Below are 22,088 nucleotides of genomic sequence, written 5' to 3' on the forward strand. Positions count from 1 at the left end.
CTGGGTCTTCTGTCATTATTAAAACATCATCTGCATATGCTGCTAGCTTGAAGTTTCCCCCCCCCTATTGGGACCCCTGCTATATCTGTGTTCGTTCTTATCATTGTTAGGAGCGGTTCTATTGCCAGTAGGAAGAGGCCAGGTGAGAGTGGACAGCCTTGTCTTGTACCTCTGCCTAGGTTTAGTATGTTTGAGGTGCCTCCGTTTACTACCACCCTTGCTTTGGGGCTGCTGTACAGCGCCATTACCATCCTCCTATAGTTTGGTCCTAGCCCGAACTTCCCCATGCAGCGATCTAAAAAGGGCCATGAGACTCTGTCAAAAGCCTTTTCGGCATCCAGGGCTATCATCACAGCCGCTTTGCTGCTGTTGGCTGAGTGGTTAATTATATGGCATAATAGTCTGGTGTTATCGTGAGACCTTCGGTTTTTAAGATATCCAACCTGGGAGTTGTGTATGAGCTTGGGAAGATATGCATTGAGTCTATTGGCCAGTATTTTCGCGTATATCTTGCAGTCTACATTTATGAGTGAGATCGGTCTGAAGTTCTTCGCCTCTGTTGTGTCCTTCCCTTCCTTTGGTATGACTATTATGTTTGCCTCAGCCATTGAGGGTGTCATGCGTCCTTTGAGGACGCAATCCTCAAATACCTGTTTCATTGTGGGTTGGAGCGTGTTGAGGTATTGCTTGTAAAAGCCTGCCGTGAATCTGTCTGGTCCTGGTGCTTTGTTGTCCTTGAGACCGGCTGTAGCTTTCTTTATCTCTTCTTCCGTTACAGTTAGTTCTAGGGTGTCTCGTTCTCGGTCTGTTATTGTGGGTGTGGATATGTTACTCAGAAGTTCCTCGCCCCCGTCCTCTTTTAGCGCCTCGTCTCTTGTGTATAGGCCCTCGTAGAAGTCCCTGAAGACCTCCAGGATGTCCTTGTTGGCGGTTTGGGCCTTGTTGTGTTTGTCTTTGATTGCCCCTATTGTGTGCTGTTTTTGCTTTCCCCTTAGGTAGGTTGCTAGGTTTTTCCCCGCTTTGTTCGCAGTGCATAGGTTGACTGATTTGTATTTGTCAATCCAGGTCCCTGCCCTCTCGCTCAGTATTCTGTTGAGCTCATACTTCCGTCTTGTCAGGTTCGTGAGTGGGTTGTTGTCTTCTAATCTAGCAATGTGGCTGTTCTCTAGTGCTTTAATCTCTTTCTCAAGTTCAGCTATTCTCTTGTTCCTTGTTTTGTTCATTTTGCCCTTGATCGACATGACTGTGCCCCGTATAGTGGCTTTTAGAGCATCCCATAGTACCTCCCTGGGTGTCTCTGGTGTATCATTGGCTGACAGGTATTCTGTGATTGCCCTCTCTATCTCTGCCTTCGCTGATGTGTGCTGGAGAAGGCTGTCGTCGAATCGCCACCTGCGGGTTGGCTTTTCGTTGTGTCTGCCTGATAGGGATAGGCTTATGTGTGCATGATCCGATATTGTTCTGGGTCCTATTTCTGTATGGTCTATGAGGTGGGTGTGTGTTTCTGACATTAGTATGTAGTCTATTCGGCTGTAGGAGTTGTGGGGGTTGGAGTAGAACGTATATTCTCTAGTGTCTGGGTTACTTAGGCGCCATGGGTCCTTCATTCTCAGTTTGGAGCATAGGTTCCTAAGGATGTTGTGGCTAGCTGTTGAGTGGCGTCTGCTGGGGTGCTTGTCAATCGCTGGGTCAAGAACTTGATTCATGTCCCCCGCGATGATCAGCAGGTCGTCCAATGGCAGGGTGTGTAACTGGGCTCCTACCCCCTCCCAAAAGTGTTTATCCTCGCTGTTCGGGCCGTATATGTTCGCCACGTGGTAGGTCTCCCCTGCTCTCCTAAGACTGGTTACCAATGTCCTGCCTTGGGTGTCTGCTTGGTAGTTAGCCACTTCTAGGTTTGAGTTTTTGCTGATTATTGTTACTACCCCATTCTTCTTGTTCTGGGCTGGAGATCCCACCACCTCACCTATCCAGTTGGCTCTCAATCTTGTGATGTCTGCCTCTTCTAGCCTTGTCTCTTGGAGCACATATATGTCGCTTTTAAGTTTCTTGAGATGCTCGAGCACCTTCCGCCTTTTCACCGGGCTGTTGAGACCCTTGACGTTTAGGGACACTATTTTGATGTCTGACGCTATGCTATTCTGGCTATTGTACGTCATTAATGCTGCTTTGCGTTCGCTGTACCAATGGCTCTTCTCTAGGTGTCTTTGTTCTCAGCGTTGTGAGCCTTTTCGTGTCTCTATGCGTGCGTTTGCTCCTACCAGATGTGAGTGTAGTGAAAGGGAAATGAAAGATGAAGATGAAGAAAAGAAAAAGATAGTCAGTAAGCCCATGTATAGAACCTCTCCCCCCCTCTCCCCCCCGCCCCTCTCCCCCCCTCCCTCCCTCCCGCCCCCCTCCCTCCCTTACTTGCTAAATGGGTGTGCGACGCCAAAGTTCCTCTGCTCGCATCATCCCTGAGGTAGAGTTTGTTTCTTTCCTTTGGCTGTTGGTACGCCTCTCTGTCTGGGTCTCTTGCTCGACCGTCAGTCTATTTCTTGCAGGGGCTCTTCCTTCAATCTGGGCATTTGTGTGTAGAGGTAGATATGCTGTTCTGTGTTCCTTGCTGAAGTCCTTTGTGCGCTTTTTACTCCGATTGTACGCTCAATCCTGGTGATGCGCTCCTCTTTGCTGCTCCTGGACTTTTGTTTTCCTCCATGTCTTCCACCGGAGGTCCTTGCAGATATCGTTTTAGCTCTCCTGGGCATTCAAAAAACATTGTCTTCCATTTGTCTGTTACTTTGAACTTTGTAGGGCTGACGAAGCTGAAGGTGGCCCCTCTTCTGCGTAGAGTGTCTCTTTGCGCTAAAAAACCTTTTCTTAACTCAACTGTCGGTTTTGAGTAGTCCTGGGTCAGTACTATCTTGCTTCCGGCCCACGTCAGATTCTGGTTTTTCCTGGCGAAGGAGAAGATGGCTTCTGTCTGATTTAGTCTCAGTGGGTTGCATATTATTGCTCTCGGCCCTCTGCCTGTAGTAGGTTTTCCTGATGGTACCCTGTATGCCTTTTGTACTTCGAAGCCTCGCTCGAAAGTAATGCCTGTAAGTTTGGGGATCATCTCTTCCAGCATGGCTACACAGGAGCCTGCCTTATCTTCTGTCCCTTCCGGCACCCCCAGTATTCTTACATTGCCTCTCCTTGACCTGTCGTCCTTCTCCGCTAGCTCCTTTTGTATGGCACTTGTAGCTGTTCTCAGTTCTGATATGGCCTTGGTGTTCTTCCTTGTTTCGTCTTCCCCTGAGCTTATTCGGCTTTCTGCGGCTTCTATTCTTGTGTTTGTTTTGTGAAGGTCCGCTCTTATCGCCGCCATCTCTAGTTGCATGTTCTCCAGCTTGAGTTTCGTCTCTCTCCCCACCTCATTACCTTCGTTTACTTTCCGCAGGATGGTTTCTAGAGTGACAGTTTCTCCTCTTGTTTTGGATGGGGACCCTTGGTTGTCTATTTTGGGTTTTTTCTGCTCGCCCATCTTCCCATCGCTGCCTGGCATTATTCCGATGCCCCTTCTTGATAGGATGTTGACCAGTCTCCCTCCCGCTTGGGCCACCTTTGGTACGCACGTCGCCTTTGGTGCTGGAGCTTGGGTGCCTTGTCTATATCTGCTTGGCTCTCTGATGAGTCTCGTTCTGGTCTTTGCCTTGGGCCCTGCCAGCGTGTATTTAGTCTTGTTACTGGCCTTGCAGGTCTCTGGCCCTTTAAATCTTCTATTGACCCTTCTTGAGGTTGAAGCACGAGGATTGTTTTGGCGCTTCTGGTGACGCTTGGCACTCGCCCTTTTTCCCGCGCGACCCCTGTCTTGCGTTCTCCTTATCGCTTGCTTACTTGCAGTTGCGGGTGATATGGCCTCAGGGCTTAGGGGGAGGGCGAGGGCGCTTGCTCCCACTCTCTCCGACTATGCTGCCAGTTCTTTTCGCTCGTTTCCTGCTTCTGGGTATTGCGCCTTTTTGTGGTCGTTATCTGCACCTCCTTGCCTCTGCTCTTTGTGCTGTGTGTCTATTTGGCCCCGTATATTCACTGCCCCGCTTGGGTACCTCCTGTGCCAAGTTGCCTCCTGATTATATTTATTCAGTTTGGGTGATCAAAGTTAATAAACATAATAAACCAACATACATGCCATTTCATACATATTACATGTCAAATCAAAGGACAGCCACAGTTTAATCCTAGCAACAAGCTTCCATACAGGAATCATGAAACTATGTTTACCATGTAGCCTTTTCTTGAGAGCTAAGTGAATTGTTTCTGATTAAAACTGATACATTCTTCATGAACAAGAGATGTTTAAGAAGATTCAGAGAAAGTAAATATTCAATATAGCATCAGTTACTTCAGATTGCTTTGACAATCAAAGCCCCAATGAAGCAGTCAAAAAACAAATATGAAGATCAATATAAATCCAATCATCCAACAATAAAGCTAAACAAATTGCCTCTTATATACCTGGAATATAGCACTGGGCTTTCCAGGAAAATAAACTCTGGTTGTATATTTTAGAAAATTAATGCTGAGAGCTAAATTGTTAATACCTGTAACTTCCGATGACAGGACATAAGACTACCTTAAAATGTTTGGACCTTGTGACACCTTGTCATTCATTTATTTCATCTGAATTCCATGTGGCCAGCTATGAGGGCAACAAATGAGAACGTTGAAATTAAGAATGTATTAACAACATAATTGACTGCACTAAAACACATTTGTCAATACGTTTTATTAAAATCAACACAACATTTCTGAGTTAGTTTTCGAATATGTTCTAAGATCCATCTTCCCCAATCTTGTTCCACACAGAGTGAGAGAGCGCGAAAGGGAGACTTCTACAACTTATACTGCTTAGGCTGGTTCAGGGAATGAATAGATGCCTTATTACTTACTGGTAATCTTCATTAATATGAGGTCTAGTCTTCCCGGTCACAGATGTTACATTGTGAGGTTTGCCTCATTACACACACTGGATTTACCTACCTTCGCCCTAAAATGAACTTGAAACAAAAACTTCTACCCAGTCCCTAACCTTGGCTCCACCTCCTCTTTAGGAGTCATAACGAGGGTCTCCACCAACCGTACTTCCTGAAATACCAAACGCTTTGGTGGCCCTGTAATTAAACCGACTGAATGGGTGGGTATCTAAGACTGAGATAGGGAAAACTAGAACTCTGATTAATTGGGGCATTAAAGATCACCTGTAATTAATCTGGGCATATTCGCTCTTCGTCCATTTATTTTATCCCAGTCCCTATTTTGTGAGAATGTGCCAAAGTATAGAAAACCTAACACCACAATAATTTAAACAGATAAGCCCAGAAACAAAAAAATATTATTGGAACCATTGAATGTGATTTTTATCCAAAGCAAATAAATAGTGGCACCGAGGGGCCAGGAATTGAGGCCTCACCACTGGAGAAAGACTCTGCCTCCCCCGCTACAGGTAGTGTATAAACAGAGAAATATGAATGCTAAGTAGATTATAATGCCCACGTCTGTCAGGAAAACTCAATGCTGCTCCAACAATAGCCCCAGAACTGAAGACAAGGAACTAACCCATTGAGGCTCATAAAACAGGATGCATGCAGCCAAAAGTCAAATAGAGCCTACCAAAAGGAGAGAACAGTGCTTTGAAGGTCTACTAGAAGGATCCCAGCATAATAACCTTGAACTTCTTGAGGCCTTGAAGAGTTGTGAAAAAGGCGAAATGTTTACAGGAGGAGCAAATCCCAAGGCTGTCATTTTTTTACTTATTTATCATTAAATGCTCTGTTTTTTTGCACCAACTGCTCACATGTACTGTTATATTGCTGATGTGTGAGGAGGTCCTGGTCCGCTTCAAAATGGAAATGGGCTGGAGCACCACTCATTACATAAACTAGGGTCCCAGATTTCTTTCCAGAACAGCATAATAATGTCCAACTTCGCATGGATACCTGTTTAACACAGCCATACTACAAATATATTCGGTCCAGTGTGTACCTAGAGCCAATTATGGGGCAGGAATATAGGGCATTAGTGACCCGCAGCAAGTTCAAATTGAAGAAAACTGTTTCTGCAGGCGTTTATTAATCGTGCCTCCTTCGACCTCACATTTTATTTGCCACAAGGAGTTCGCATTAATTTACTTATGTGATCTAATACGTATTCGTCCAGTGCTGCGGGGGCTCTCTGTTATGTACAATGAGGGCGCCTCACTGACTAGAAAGATCATTTTTGACTGCCTGGCCTGTTATAAAGGGCTCTCCGTTCCGTGGTTGTCCTTTGTAAAGAAGTCACTGGAAGGTATTGGTGTAAAGTTCGCTGTGTCTGAGTAAGCTATGGGTGCGCTACCCAGCAAAAAGCAAGCATGGGCCTTGTTGTTGGAAAAACTGCAAGGCATCAGGTTGCATGAGGAATCACAAAAACCCAGTATCATCGTTTACCTACTTGCTTATTTTGAACACTAACGGGAGCTTTGTACTCACTTTTATTTCGATTTAGAGCAGATCCTTGAAATTTCCCTGTTTTCCGCGAGTTTTCTAGTACAACTTGAGCTCACGAGATTGCCTGTGTAACAATGTATCTAAGCAAACTGTGATTCATGTCACCTTCTTCTGTGGGTATTATCAATTATACACGGAAATTAGCCTTTTTTAAGGCTCAGAAATTATTGTAAATGCCATCAAGCCTTTAGATGTTTACAATCATTAACTGAGAAAAAAAGCTGTCGCTGTGTAAGTCTGTTTCTCCAGGCAGCTATACACTCAAGAAGCACTATGCACTTTGATTAACCAAATGTATTATGCATGTAATGCTTTTATTCACGTTTATATGATATCCATTGGTCGCCGTGTCTCCGTATGTATTTATTTCATACTGCTTTTATGGAGAGGACCCCGCTGAATAAAGATGCTTGATTGATTGATTGACATAGCCAAGTGTAGTCCAGAATCCCCTGAGCTCAAGCAATCCACCAGCCTCTGTCTCCAAAAAATGTAGGGCTTCAGGCATGTATCACATTTTGCATTCTATGAGGATGGACCAGGAATTACCCAACTAAAACTGTAAGAAACAAAAAGAAAACAAAGACCATACAACCTTACTCGCTCCCATGAAATTGAGAGGGATGGGTAGGCAAATCGTAACACATATAATGAGAGATGCAGAATGTAAAACAGACACTTTCCCATGATAGTGCCTGGGCAGAAAAAATCAAACTAGCAAGTTACAGAGTAGTCAGAGTAGCAGCCCCAGAAGAAAAAAAGAGTTCCCGTGGGACTCAGGGCCTTAAGAATGGCTCCATAGCAGAGGATCGTTCTTAATATGAAAGTCATTGACTTTTCACTTTTATTGGGGAACATTGAAATCTTTTGTGATTTTTTTTTTTAAGCAGATACATGCTCATGGCTGCAGTGGGATTTAAACTCTTAATCATCAGGTTGAGTGTCTGAGACATTAACCAGTAGGCCACGTGTGGTGCTCTAAAAAATAACAGAACAGTAAGGGAAACCACGGCCTAAAGCAACCTTATAAGATAATATCCTCCCAAAGCATCAGCAACATAAGGAATAAACCACATGGACAAACAGAAAGTAAGAATAAAGCCTGCAATAGGGAGACTAGCTCGGTGATTTCTATGAATAACTGGACAGACAATGCTGAATCACCTTAAACCTGTAAGTCAGCCAAAATTAAAGATCATCAGCACTTAGACAAAGAACAAAGGGACCCTGAAGCAGGGTGAAGCCCAAGTTAGAGAGAGGCCATGGTCTCCCGAGAGTAAACTCAGGAACTCCTTTCTATGAGTCAGGAGTTGAAACAAGGGAACCTTGTTGTATCTCTAGATGTAGATCCTCTGTTTCTGTCTTCAGAGGAGCAGAAGGCCATACAGTGGACATAAACAAAAAGCCGTAGGTCTAAGAGTGGAGCACTTAACAAACTGAGGTACTTTGTCTGAGTGGACAAAGAAACACCTGGAGGCAGAAAAGATCTTCCAGCAGAAAGTTGACTATGGTCACAGCAGATATTAGCCCTCATTGAGCAGGTCAAGAGATCTGAACGCTGGGTCTCAAGTGTGTTCCAAACTAAAACATACACACACACTCTCTCAATTTACATTTATATATTATTCTTGCCTGCATGCAAAAGTCGAGGAAGTCAACATGAGATATGAAAATAATGGTATTCATAGATATACTTGTAATTTAACAGAGCTACCAGATCATGATGATCAACATTCTTCAGGGGTCAAAATAATCTTTTCTTTATCAACTTTATTTCGACAATAGTGTCATAAAAGAATCACATTTCATTCACAATATATTTTAACAGACTTTAATTCGGTTCATTAAATTAAAAAGATCAATCAATGCATCTACGTTAAAAAATAACATCGCTGTACAATATTAATAATCCGTAGGAACAATTAAAAACATATTCATCAAACAGCCCAGGCATTACTCTAAACTTCTCTAAAAACTGGATACATAGATATGCCTTCTCCCACTATACTAGACATTCAGATAATTACGTCTCCTAATCCACATTGCTGCTAAGAATTTTGTTACAGCAAAGACGATTAACGGAGAGAGATCAGTTTTTAATATCCGAAAAGCATCAGAGCATTGTCTAATCCCCAAATTCTTACAAATTGGAACTATCCACTTTTTCCTTGGGGTCTGGTATCCAGGGCAGAAGAAGACAACATGCAATTTATTTTCTGTTTCTTCTGAGCAGCCTGGGCAGTTTTTAGGGGTTATTAGGGATCATTTACTTGTAAGAGCTCTGATTGGTAAAGAGCCATATCTCCATTGGAGATAGAGCTTCCTATAGCCAAGGGGACTGATATCATTCAGAACAGTTTCGAATTTATAATAGTCTTTCGTATTTATGAATGTGTTAGACAAAGTTCCTAAATGTGCATTAGGTAGGCGGGCAGATAGATTTTTTTTGTAATACAGATTAGCCAGCTGCTTTCGTGATATACTCATGCATGCTTCGTCCGGTTTCTCCACATAAGAGGGAGGCTCAATCTTTCAAATTCCTGTCTTATGTATTTTAACCATGAAAGATTCCATGCGTTAGGCAATTTTAGGACCTCCATCAGCTCTTCTCTATAATTTGTAAGCTCTGGAGTTACCCAGAGTCTCCTCCAGAAAGTCAGGGGTTTAAGGCCCAGTTCCTCATTAAGGGGTCTAAGGCCCAAATCGAGCCTTAGGGGCAGCAATGGCGTACTTGGTGGCAGTGATAACAACTGCCTTAAAAACGTATTTTCTGTGGTGACCATCGCGGGGGCACAGTTATAGCCCCACAGTTCGCCACCATAAATTACCGCCCCTCGTGCCTGTAATTTATAGATTTCTAATGGTGGTCCAATTGGCTTAACCGTAGCTTTACTTAAAAGTTTAATAATGCCCCCTGCCTTCTGAGTGAGTTTTAACTGGGATTTTGTTTGATGTTGGGTCCAGGTCGTATTATCATTAAGGGTGAGACCCAAGTACTCAAACGTCTGCACTCTTTCAAGACTAACACCTCCAATCAAAGGACTTGATCTTGTTGTTTTTGGTGGATTAAAAATCATAAATTTCGTTTTGGAAGTGTTGATTTCCAGCCCCCGTTCACAACAGAAGGTAACAAAGGCGTCCAAGACCCGCTGGATACCCATAGGGGTCTTAGAAAGCAGTAGGGTATCATCCGCGAACATAATCGCGGATACCCCAACCCCAGCGAGCCTTGGAGCGTCCCTGTTAGGGACCGCATTCAGGTGGGCGATTACCCCGTTGACATAGAGGCAGAACAGGGTAGGCGCCAAGACGCAACCATGCCTCACCCCCCTGCCAACGGGGAAGCTAGATGACAGCTTACATTCTCTCCCACACCTTACCTGCGCAAAATTATTAGTATGAAGTCGAATCAAATTGTGCAAAAGGGGGGTAGGAATACCTAAATCTGCTAGCACACTCCACAATTTCCTTCGTGGGGCCAAATCAAAGGCCGCACGAAGGTCCACGAAAACAGTGTATAGTGATCCACCCTTAATTTTAACGGTTTTCCAGAAGAGCATAATTAATCTAAAAACCTGGTCCGTTGTCGAAACGTTCTTTCTGAAACCAGCCTGATAAGGGCTTAAGATTTGCGACTCTTCAATCCAGCCCTCAAGGCGGTCTAAAATCAGCCTCGCAAAAAGCTTCTGCGAAACATCAATTAGGCTGATCGGCCGGTAGTTGACTGGGAGCAGAGGTGACCCCTTCTTATAAATAGGGACTATCTCTGTTCCCAGCCAAGTACCCGGGATCGCCATACCCCCCAAAATAGCATTAAAAATCAGCGTTAAGTAGGGTGCCCATATCGCGGGTTCATGTTTAAAAAGATCACCAGGGACCTTGTCCAATCCCGGAGCTTTACCAGCTGGGATTCTATCAATGGCAGTCATAACCTCACCTACAGTGAACTCACACTCTGGTATCTCAGGGACAGAGGTGAGATCTGTGACATATATAGGCAAAGTCCCAATTGGGTCATCACCCTGGTACAGGGTATGGAAGTGCTCCTCCCACACCTCTGGAGCAATGTTGGGTGCAACTGCCAGCTCTGGTTCACCTGAGCCTGTACTTACAATTAACCAGAACTTGCGAGCATTCTTCACTAGTAGGGCAGATGTTAAGTTTGCCCAATTTTCATTGCCCCACTCAATCTTGGCATGATGAATTAGTTGCCGATATGTTGTCCTCTTAAGCTTTATACGTGCCCTATCATTGTTATGATTCAATTCCTCAAGGAGTTCTCTTTTAGCCAGTCTGCAGGCCTTGTTGTACCAGCTGGGATTTCTAGCTACCCTACGGCCTACGAGATCAGGGGGATTTAAGATTTCAGCCAGGTTAGCAAATTATTCCCTATTAACTTCTGCCAACCCTGGAGAGATTCCATGCAGAGGCTGCTGTTCCTTTAAGGCGACAGCAGCTACAAGTGCTGGTACAAGCCGAGCATATAGCTCCGCCACTTGTTCTGGATGTGTAACCAGCTTATCCCATCTGACCCTGCGTCTGTTAGTTGAAAGTAGGGCCCTACTAGCCGGGCCAGCCTCAGGTATAGAGCTACACATAAATACAGTGGGAAGGGCAAAGTCAAAATCATCCTTACTCAGTCAGTACACGCCTGTATGCCAAGGAATGACAATGGATTGCTGCACAGCATATACACAGTACTGGACTGCAGCGGGCAGACGTGAGGTGACCATCCCACCCCAGCCATCCCTGACACTCCCATCAGCCCTGAAACTTTAACTCATAAATAGTTTCTATTAGGTGTCTTATTAGTTCAATGGTGGCACACAAAAGCTACAACACCTAGAATGCATTAGTTTGTCATATGAAAACCCGGGTCTGGGAACAGCACTCACAACAACATGGAAATAGGCAGATGCCCATTAAGGCAGGCCTATTTGAACATCCAGGTACCCCCATTCTTTTCCCAAGCCCCCAGCATTTGAAGACCATAAACGAGCCTGGGAGCCCACCGAGTAGTGAGCATGACACCCGCTGTTGGGGGTTGAGAGGCATATATCCTCCAGCTAAGTAGGAGAGCACATACCCCTATCCTCTCTGATCTGCACCCCTACTGAGCAAACCTATTGTTATCTTTCCACCAGCAAACCCAGGGCCACTGCACCCCAGTTATGGCAGCTTTTCACTACCAAACCTGAGAATGGGGTTCTTTAACCTTCTATGCTAATGACAAGGTCAGCTCGTCATGAAGTACCACTGGACCTGTGCTTATGACGAGTTGACCTTGTCATGAACAATGGGAAAAAAGAGGACCCAGCGCAGCAGAAAAATACCCTGTAGCATTGAAGGTGTTAATTGACATGGGGAACAGTGCTACTGGTACTGAGAATATAAAGAGTTAGCAAAAAAAATGCAATAAAACAAATTCTTGCCTGAGAGGGAAAGTAAGCATCCAGGACTGGTAGACAGAAACTAATAGTAAGTATGTTAAGTGTAGTCCATCTTTATGGCTCCCAGAGACGCGGCTGAGCCCAAGTTCTGGACTGGGTATTTTTTGTTTCCAAATTTATATTATGGATATGGTGAATACATCGTGACTGTTTAATGAGGAAAACCTCATGATGTAAGGACTGGGAAGCTGAGGACAGGCAAGAAGGCAATGGGGGACTCGCATCCAGGTTTTTTAGCAAGGCAATAATAGGGCTTCCCCAAGGGCACCAGGCTCAGGGCACCATCAGATTTCCCTAGACTTTTACCAGTAGAGGAGCAGCAAAATTATACTAAAAGGTAAAACCATTGAACTGGCCCCGAATTTCAGCTACACAGTATCAAAGTGCACAAAATGCACGCTAGTGTCTATGGCTGGTTCCTTTAGAGGCACACATCATACACAGACATTTATTCACGAGTTAACTGTTTCATGGCAGCACTCAGTGACTCCACGAAAGCGTAAGAGCTGTGCACCTTCCCATACCACCACTCAAAGCAGGCCTTGAAGGTTACTATCCGTTTATCTCAGCGCGTCACCGGTTGGAAGGTGTCGTCATTTATTTGAATGATTCTGCCTTGTTCACGTGCCCAGCTCCTGTGAGAAGAATATGACATCCTTTATAATGAACTACGAAATAATTAAATATTGAAAATATCCTGATATGTGAATAAACCCTTGCATCCCTAGAGCCGCTTATAACTGATCCATGTTAATGCTAAAAAATATTCCTATCACTGCGTTCGCTGCTCCATATATGATGATATACAGAAGCTGTTAATTCCGCCTAGCAGCACTGCGCAAACCACTCGCTTTAATATTTTAGTAGTTGTTGCAGAAGGATTTTCTTCGGAATGATGCTCAAAAATGCAATACTGAAATCCTGGTTGTTCGGGGGAATACATACAGACAATATTGTAATCCCTGCTTTTCACGCTCGAGAGGCCCTGCCACTGTGATTTTTCTTCAGCCCTCCTGGGACAACGTGTGCAGTTCCTATATTTTGTGTAGATCTGGCCCTCGTGGAATTGGTGACCTTGCTAAGCTGTTTCACATTCAGGCGCATGCGCTGTGCATGAGGTATTAATCTGTGTTTCTCTCTTGTTTCTAGCGGCGTGTACTTCCACGGGACTACTATTGGTATGGCGCCAATCATGAGCATGTGCACCGCAGAGCAGTCTGGCGGGGTTGTTATGGTGAGTACTGGGCGCGCGCGAGCTAAGAGCCCCGGCTAGCCCTTTCTCACTTTCTCTAGTGTTCGCTTTACAATAAGTGTTAGAGGTTATATTTCGCAGGCAAATGTACGGTTATTTGATTAATAACTCACTTTTACTCAGTCTAATGTTTATTATGGTGCATCTATGTTATTTTCAGCATTTAATTGCAGCGAACGAAGAAAGCCCAGTTCGTTGAAAATTACCACTTAATTGTACACTGGTGCATGTAGAACTGCTCATTTGGGGTGCTTCTGAAGCATGCTTAGTTCTCCAATGAACATAAGATGAACATATGCTTTTACTTACACTCCCTATAGATCTTAATGAAGAAAGCAAAGTGTGTAAGAAATTTAAAAAAAAAACAGAAAACCAAGAACGTAAAAATAATAATTAACAGAGCCAGTAAAATAATGAGTAAGTTCCGTACAATATTTAGTGTCTATGCAGACGCCAAGAAAACCTGACTCATGAATGTCAGATGAGGAAATAATCACATTTAGAATATGCAAATATTAATTTTAAAACATTGTGTCAAACGACTATCAATCTATATATAGTGTTATCTGTATATATATATATGTGATCAAGGTCCGAGTAGGACTGAAATGCGTCATGGTGGCGGTGCTTGGCGAGAGAAAATAATAAAATATTCAGCACCCAATTGGGTTCGCCTCGTCTCTTTTGGAAACGAATTCCTGTGGTGTGAGACGAGTACAAGGATATATATATATATATATATATATATATATATATATATATATATATATATATATATATATATATATATATATATATATATATGTCAAAACCCTCTCCCCTCATGGAGAGAAGCTGAGTCGCACACATGATTTCATTTTATGGCCATTTTAATTAAAGGCGAACAGCGTGATTAAGGACTTTACTGACGCGTTTCGTTTCCCCTGGAAACTTTTTCAAAGTGGTGTCCTGCACCTCACAGGCAGTCCGTTAGCTCCACAGTTCAATGTTATTATTTTTTACCTTGTTCTTCGATGGCATTTCAATGTGGAAGCATTCCATTTTTGAGTTGCATTATGGAGCCTGTGGTCCCGACGGCTGTCTGCAAATTAAACCCTCCAGTGGGCGGTGATTGATCTTGCTGTTCAAATAAACCAAATTTTTCGGCTTGAAGTTTTCCCATGTCAGTCCCCTTTTCAGGCTGACTCGGGACCAATACCAAGGTCCAGTCCTTGGCGGCACCTCTCTCCCAGGTCAGTTTTACCGATTCCAACACTTTGGTTCCGTTTTGAGAGAGCGTGGCGCTCTTGTGGCGGTGCGTGTACTCTTCGGCAGAACCCAGCCGATATAAATGTCAAAACCCTCTCCCCTTATGGAGAGAAGCTGAGTCGCACACATGATTTCATTTTATGGCCATTTTAATTAAAGGCGAACAGCGTGATTAAGGACTTTACTGACGCGTTTCGTTTCCCCTGGAAACTTTTTCAAAGTGGTGTCCTGCACCTCACAGGCAGTCCGTTAGCTCCACAGTTCAATGTTATTATTTTTTACCTTGTTCTTCGATGGCATTTCAATGTGGAAGCATTCCATTTTTGAGTTGCATTATGGAGCCTGTGGTCCCGACGGCTGTCTGCAAATTAAACCCTCCAGTGGGCGGTGATTGATCTTGCTGTTCAAATAAACCAAATTTTTCGGCTTGAAGTTTTCCCATGTCAGTCCCCTTTTCAGGCTGACTCGGGACCAATACCAAGGTCCAGTCCTTGGCGGCACCTCTCTCCCAGGTCCGTTTTACCGATTCCAACACTTTGGTTCCGTTTTGAGAGAGCGTGGCGCTCTTGTGGCGGTGCGTGTACTCTTCGGCAGAACCCAGCCGATATAAATGTCAAAACCCTCTCCCCTCATGGAGAGAAGCTGAGTCGCACACATGATTTCATTTTATGGCCATTTTAATTAAAGGCGAACAGCGTGATTAAGGACTTTACTGACGCGTTTCGTTTCCCCTGGAAACTTTTTCAAAGTGGTGTCCTGCACCTCACAGGCAGTCCGTTAGCTCCACAGTTCAATGTTATTATTTTTTACCTTGTTCTTCGATGGCATTTCAATGTGGAAGCATTCCATTTTTGAGTTGCATTATGGAGCCTGTGGTCCCGACGGCTGTCTGCAAATTAAACCCTCCAGTGGGCGGTGATTGATCTTGCTGTTCAAATAAACCAAATTTTTCGGCTTGAAGTTTTCCCATGTCAGTCCCCTTTTCAGGCTGACTCGGGACCAATACCAAGGTCCAGTCCTTGGCGGCACCTCTCTCCCAGGTCCGTTTTACCGATTCCAACACTTTGGTTCCGTTTTGAGAGAGCGTGGCGCTCTTGTGGCGGTGCGTGTACTCTTCGGCAGAACCCAGCCGATATAAATGTCAAAACCCTCTCCCCTCATGGAGAGAAGCTGAGTCGCACACATGATTTCATTTTATGGCCATTTTAATTAAAGGCGAACAGCGTGATTAAGGACTTTACTGACGCGTTTCGTTTCCCCTGGAAACTTTTTCAAAGTGGTGTCCTGCACCTCACAGGCAGTCCGTTAGCTCCACAGTTCAATGTTATTATTTTTTACCTTGTTCTTCGATGGCATTTCAATGTGGAAGCATTCCATTTTTGAGTTGCATTATGGAGCCTGTGGTCCCGACGGCTGTCTGCAAATTAAACCCTCCAGTGGGCGGTGATTGATCTTGCTGTTCAAATAAACCAAATTTTTCGGCTTGAAGTTTTCCCATGTCAGTCCCCTTTTCAGGCTGACTCGGGACCAATACCAAGGTCCAGTCCTTGGCGGCACCTCTCTCCCAGGTCCGTTTTACCGATTCCAACACTTTGGTTCCGTTTTGAGAGAGCGTGGCGCTCTTGTGGCGGTGCGTGTACTCTTCGGCAGAACCCAGCCGATATAAATGTCAAAACCCTCTCCCCTCATGGAGAGAAGCTGAGTCGCACACATGATTTCATTTTATGGCCATTTTAATTAAAGGCGAACAGCGTGATTAAGGACTTTACTGACGCGTTTCGTTTCCCCTGGAAACTTTTTCAAAGTGGTGTCCTGCACCTCACAGGCAGTCCGTTAGCTCCACAGTTCAATGTTATTATTTTTTACCTTGTTCTTCGATGGCATTTCAATGTGGAAGCATTCCATTTTTGAGTTGCATTATGGAGCCTGTGGTCCCGACGGCTGTCTGCAAATTAAACCCTCCAGTGGGCGGTGATTGATCTTGCTGTTCAAATAAACCAAATTTTTCGGCTTGAAGTTTTCCCATGTCAGTCCCCTTTTCAGGCTGACTCGGGACCAATACCAAGGTCCAGTCCTTGGCGGCACCTCTCTCCCAGGTCCGTTTTACCGATTCCAACACTTTGGTTCCGTTTTGAGAGAGCGTGGCGCTCTTGTGGCGGTGCGTGTACTCTTCGGCAGAACCCAGCCGATATAAATGTCAAAACCCTCTCCCCTCATGGAGAGAAGCTGAGTCGCACACATGATTTCATTTTATGGCCATTTTAATTAAAGGCGAACAGCGTGATTAAGGACTTTACTGACGCGTTTCGTTTCCCCTGGAAACTTTTTCAAAGTGGTGTCCTGCACCTCACAGGCAGTCCGTTAGCTCCACAGTTCAATGTTATTATTTTTTACCTTGTTCTTCGATGGCATTTCATATATATATACAGTATCTATCCAGGCGCTCACATTTGTTTAATGATCATAATAAGATGCTATTACAAATGTTGGAATTTTGCTTGGTGAATAAAATTTTTATGTTCAATAACCTCTTATACCGTCAGTTACAGGGTGTTGCCATGGGGGCCAGCTTCTCCCCAAGCTTTGCATGTTTACACATGGGAGCTTGGGAGGAGCTGGTCCTCAAGGAAGAACATCAGGAGACATTCAGGACACATGTGGTCAAGTGGTATCGCTTCATTGACAATTTATTTTTTATCTGGAGGGGGAGTGAGCAGCAGGCTATGGGGTTTATTAATGAAATAAATGTGAATAACCTCAACCTCAGATTCACGGCCACATTCAGTCAAGAAACGGTAACCTTTCTAGACACTGAGGTCTTTATCAGGAATGGTAGACTTGAGACCAGAATCTTTCGTAAGAGCACAGCAGGCAACAGCATCCTGCATGCTGGTAGTGCACATCCGACCCACCTCATAGCCAGCATCCCCTATGGGGAGATGCTGCGCATGCGGAGGGTCTGCAGCAATGATACAGATCTTCGAATCGCACAACAGGCCAGCAAGGAAAGAATTTTACAGAGAGGTTACTCTGAATATCTTATTGAAAGTGCACAAATCAAATCCATGCAATGTAGCAGACAGGAACTGCTAGCGAACTATTGCATTGGTAGTGAGAATGCGGAAGAAACTACTACCACAGCTACCAATGTAAATCAGGACATGACTGACAAAAAGGTATTTAGGGTCATAACGGGCTACAGTAGGCAGCATAAGGCCATATATAACATCATTAATAAGAATTGGCCCATCCTTACTGGTGACCCCATAATTGTCCCAGTGCTACCAAAGAGGGCATCTCTAACATTCAGCAGGGCCCCATCACTAAGAGATCAGTTAGTCAATACCAGCCCTGAGGTCCTGGACCAGGCAATCTGGTTACAGGAAAATAACGTTTTTACAAGTGTAAAAATTGTAAATCTTGCCAGCATGGAGTGAATAGGAAGTCGTTTATTGATGGCTTCAGTAAACAGGAACATCGAATCACCCAAGTACTGACGTGCAAAACAGAGTTTGCTATTTATGTTTTAGAGTGCCCGTGTCAGTTGAAGTATGTAGGGAGCACAAAGCTCCCAGTACATAAGCGCATACTTCAACATCTACGTGCCATAGCAAATCAGGATAATACTTATCCGGTGGCACGGCATTTCCGGGAAATCCATCAAAGTAACAATAGCAGTTTTACTTATTATGTTATCGACTCTGTTAAGGCCAGTCGGCGAGGGGGTGACAGAGAGAGCAAGCTCCGCAAGCTGGAAACACGTTATATATTACAACTTGACACCAAGGCACCAGGAGGCCTGAATGCTACGGAGGATCTGTATACCTGCTTACCCTGATTATTCAATAGCAGCATTATTCCTCGTCCTTACGTTTCCTGTGGACCATTGTCTGTTCATTGATCTCGGGGATAGCCGGCTGGCATCCCTGGAGTTTGGTGAATATGACATTTTCTATATTGTTATTCTTGTCTCTCTTCTCCTAATTTTAAGGAAGTACCTTACAGACATGCTCCGGCTGGGGCATGGATTCGGGATGTTTAATTATGAAGGGATTTTGATTTCCCGATGAGTACTGCTCCAATGTAAAAGCCCCCTTTGTGGCTTTATTTTTGTATATTTTTACTGTATGTGAGATCATACAGTAAATATCTCTTTAAATCATTGTGGTCCTGTACATGTGTTGTTGACACTTCTTTTATTCAACATTAGTAGACTGAACCAATATACATAGTTTTAGATTTATCACGAGCACTCATAAAACTTCACAATTAAAACAATACAATATGATTCTTGTAGAGGTCAGGTCACCTAGTACAGACGCGATCAAAGTAATTTACGTTAGCTGTGAGGGCCACTTATTTGTGCATATGAAGACAATCTTTGTGCTAGCCATCATTTTGTTGGTTTTATAGTTTATGTGTAACAGCATGTTTTTGCCATTAGCCCTTTAAAAGATGATCAGGAAATACATATTTGTTTACATGTAAGGAATGTTTACATAGCATATTTTGCACATGTATCCAAATCATTTGCACTTTATAATTCCAAATGTTTACATTGCAGTTTTTGCACTATTAGCATTATTTTGCACATGAATAGACAACAGTCCTGATCTATCCTAAATTTTATCATCTGGCTTTTAGACTAATTTATGACAATATGCAATGTGGTTTTTAACATGCTGAATCAATGTGCTTCGAGTGACCTGACCATTCTTTTTAAATTGTAGATATATAGGTGTGGAAATTCAATGAGTTTTGGGTATTTAACCGCTATTGAAAAACTTATTTAATGAATTAGATGTATTTACATTTTTGAATGAATATTGTACCATCAGATATTATACGCCTGTGTATTTTAATAGCACTTGATCCATAATCTTGTTGGTTACCTGGTGAGCCTTTGGAATTACATGAATCATTCTTCACTGTTTATTATTTAAATTAATCACGTGGTGATGACGAAATAGAGCACTGGCACTTTAAAAATGAATAACAGGATATGTGGCGTTGTCATGTGAGCAAGGCTCCAAGGAGCCGAAACGTCATGCGGCAGACTCTGTGTCATTAAAGAAGAGTTGTACTTAACTGGTCCGTGTCCGAGGTTTCTGTGCAGCGCTGCGAGTAGGCGAGAGGCTGCCTGTGAAACGCGGTAAACGGTGATATATATATATATATATATATATATATATATATATATATATATATATATATATATATATATATATATTGTTACACCAAGAAGACCCGTTTTGCATGAAGTCCGCGGCCCGTTGACAGATGGCAAGTCCGACCGAGCGGGACACTCGGTAATTAATCCAACACCCAAACTCTCTACTGCGCTTAAAAGAGAGAAGGACTCGCGCTCAGGATAACAAGAGTTTATTTCGGCAAGGTAACGCGTTTCGACAGCAAAGCTGTCTTGATCACACAATTTGCCAAATGACACAGGGAGTCAATACATAGGTATTAGATACAAACAAAGGACTTAATGTTTGGTAACTAGTGTTGTGAAAATACGGCGGCCATCTTAACACTATAAATTATATCCACCACATTGGGTTGTACTTGTACTACAAACATGTCATATTGTATCCTGAAAACATGATTATGAACGTCTATATAGTTCTAATGCCTCTAACCAGTACGTAATGATATCACTCCAACCAAAGAACCAAATGAACACCAGCTTAAAGGTTTCTTTCTCTGTGGGCACTGCAAAGCCTGCCGGCACAGCAGTATGGTTAAAACAGTTACAGTTCCTGGCTATGCAACCCCAAAAAGAATTGACCAATTTCTAACTTGTGGCACCACTTTTTGCGTCTATGTACTCATGTGCCCGTGTAAAATGAAATATGTGGGCAGTACCACCAAGGCAGTAAAAAACAGAGTACTGGAACACATGCGGGCTGTCACAAACAAAGATCCCCATTACCCGATAGCAAGACATTTTGAACTTTACCATCGTTCTGATTGCAAGTTACTTAGTTTCTTTGCATTAGAACAAGTACATGTAGGGCTTAGAGGAGGAAATAGAACTCTGGCTCTTCGCAAACGCGAGTCAAAATGGATTATTAATCTCGAAACCAAGTATCCGAAAGGCCATAATCTTGATGAGGAATTAGCCTTCCATTTAAAAGAGTAAACAGCTAACTTCTCTATGAGTCAGTATTGAAGTGCTATGTTCCCTTTCTCATGTATATAGACCGTAACATCTGTTTTCCATGTTCCTTTTATTCCACTTTCAACACATCACTTGATTAGTCTTACCCCAGGTAAGGTTCTAGGCCAGAGGTGGTTGTTACTTAAGTACAATATACAATACTTCGCATCTTTTGAGCCGCATCTTAGCTGTTAAATATGCAGTGCTCAAGGTATGATTTGTTAACACGTGACTTTATAATTTGGGGCAATTAAAAAGGGGAATTATATAAATCGGACAGACCCAAGCACGCAAAAGAAACCTTCACATATTTAAGCCATGATATTTGATCTGTCCCATCTAATAGCTGGCAGTCGGAAATACAAGCTCTTGTTAATCCAGCCTCGTTTGAGGACCAAATTTTCGTCCAGAGTAATAGGGGTGCTATCCCTATCACATCTTTCAGAAACAGCATGCAAAGCTCTTCATGACAAATTAGAGAGGGAGTGCTTCCCTGACTGATAAAAGCCTACCTTGAATTGATTTTCTATGCATTATAAAGTTTCCACGCTATATGCCCCCACAGGCCAGCACCATAATCGCACGCTGACATACACTTACTCTTGTAAATGTTCAACATTGCTTCAATTGGTTTATTATATATATATATATATATATATATATATATATATATATATATATATACTTCACGCCGAAACGCGTCGCCCTTTGATGTGTGCACAATAAATCTTGTGCTTTCTTCTGGTGTGCCGCATCCCGTTATAATGGTCAATGAGCAAAATACGGAAATCCTTATATAAATATATATATTTATTATTATTATTAATCTTTATTCAGATTGAAAGATGTATCCATAAAAGCACAGGTCAAATAGATCAATATTAAAATACATAAAGTAGATATAAAAACAGCAACATCGTACAAAACAATATCCATAAAAGGCTTATTGGTAAAAAATAGCACTACAATATAACTATAAAGTGCAGTCCATTACATGTGTTCATTGCAAAATGCCACAGTTTCATATAATCCCAGAAAGGAAATAGCATATGAAGTACACGCATAAAAATAAAACTTCACTTAGTGCTCGTAAAAGTGTCTGAGCGGACTGCCGCTTTCAGGAAGGAAACTACACGAAAAACCAAAGCATCCTCTTCTAACCGCCCTCCCCCCAGACTTTACCATTTTTAGGCGGGATAGACCCATCGGGAGAGGAGGAGGGGTAGCTTTTGCCATTAAGAAATCTTTCACGTGCCATACTTTTGACCTAGGCCATCTTAAGGACAGTGAGGGCATAGGCTTTTCGATCAAAATTAACGCTTCCACCTCTTTTTCAGGGGACTCATCTACCGCCCTCCTGGTAACGCCACCCCCTTCCTGGACTCTTTTGACGAGGTACTTGGGTCACTCATGTCACAATATCCCACCTTTACTCTTCTAGGCGACATGAACTTGCATCTGGAATCTCG

General features: G+C 43.2%; 1 protein-coding gene across 1 annotated transcript in view; it reads left to right on the top strand.

Annotated features, from left to right (window-relative positions):
- ADAM12 (ADAM metallopeptidase domain 12) overlaps nt 1-22,088 on the top strand; it is a 1,594,455-nt gene that overhangs the window by 740,029 nt on the left and 832,338 nt on the right. The window contains exon 8 of the mRNA XM_078640467.1: nt 13,106-13,190. Coding sequence (XP_078496593.1) covers nt 13,106-13,190 — 85 coding nt within the window. The remainder of the gene's footprint in view (nt 1-13,105; nt 13,191-22,088) is intronic.

Source organism: Lissotriton helveticus, chromosome 5_1 (assembly GCF_964261635.1).
Source record: "Lissotriton helveticus chromosome 5_1, aLisHel1.1, whole genome shotgun sequence".
NCBI classification, from domain to species: Eukaryota; Metazoa; Chordata; class Amphibia; order Caudata; family Salamandridae; genus Lissotriton; species Lissotriton helveticus.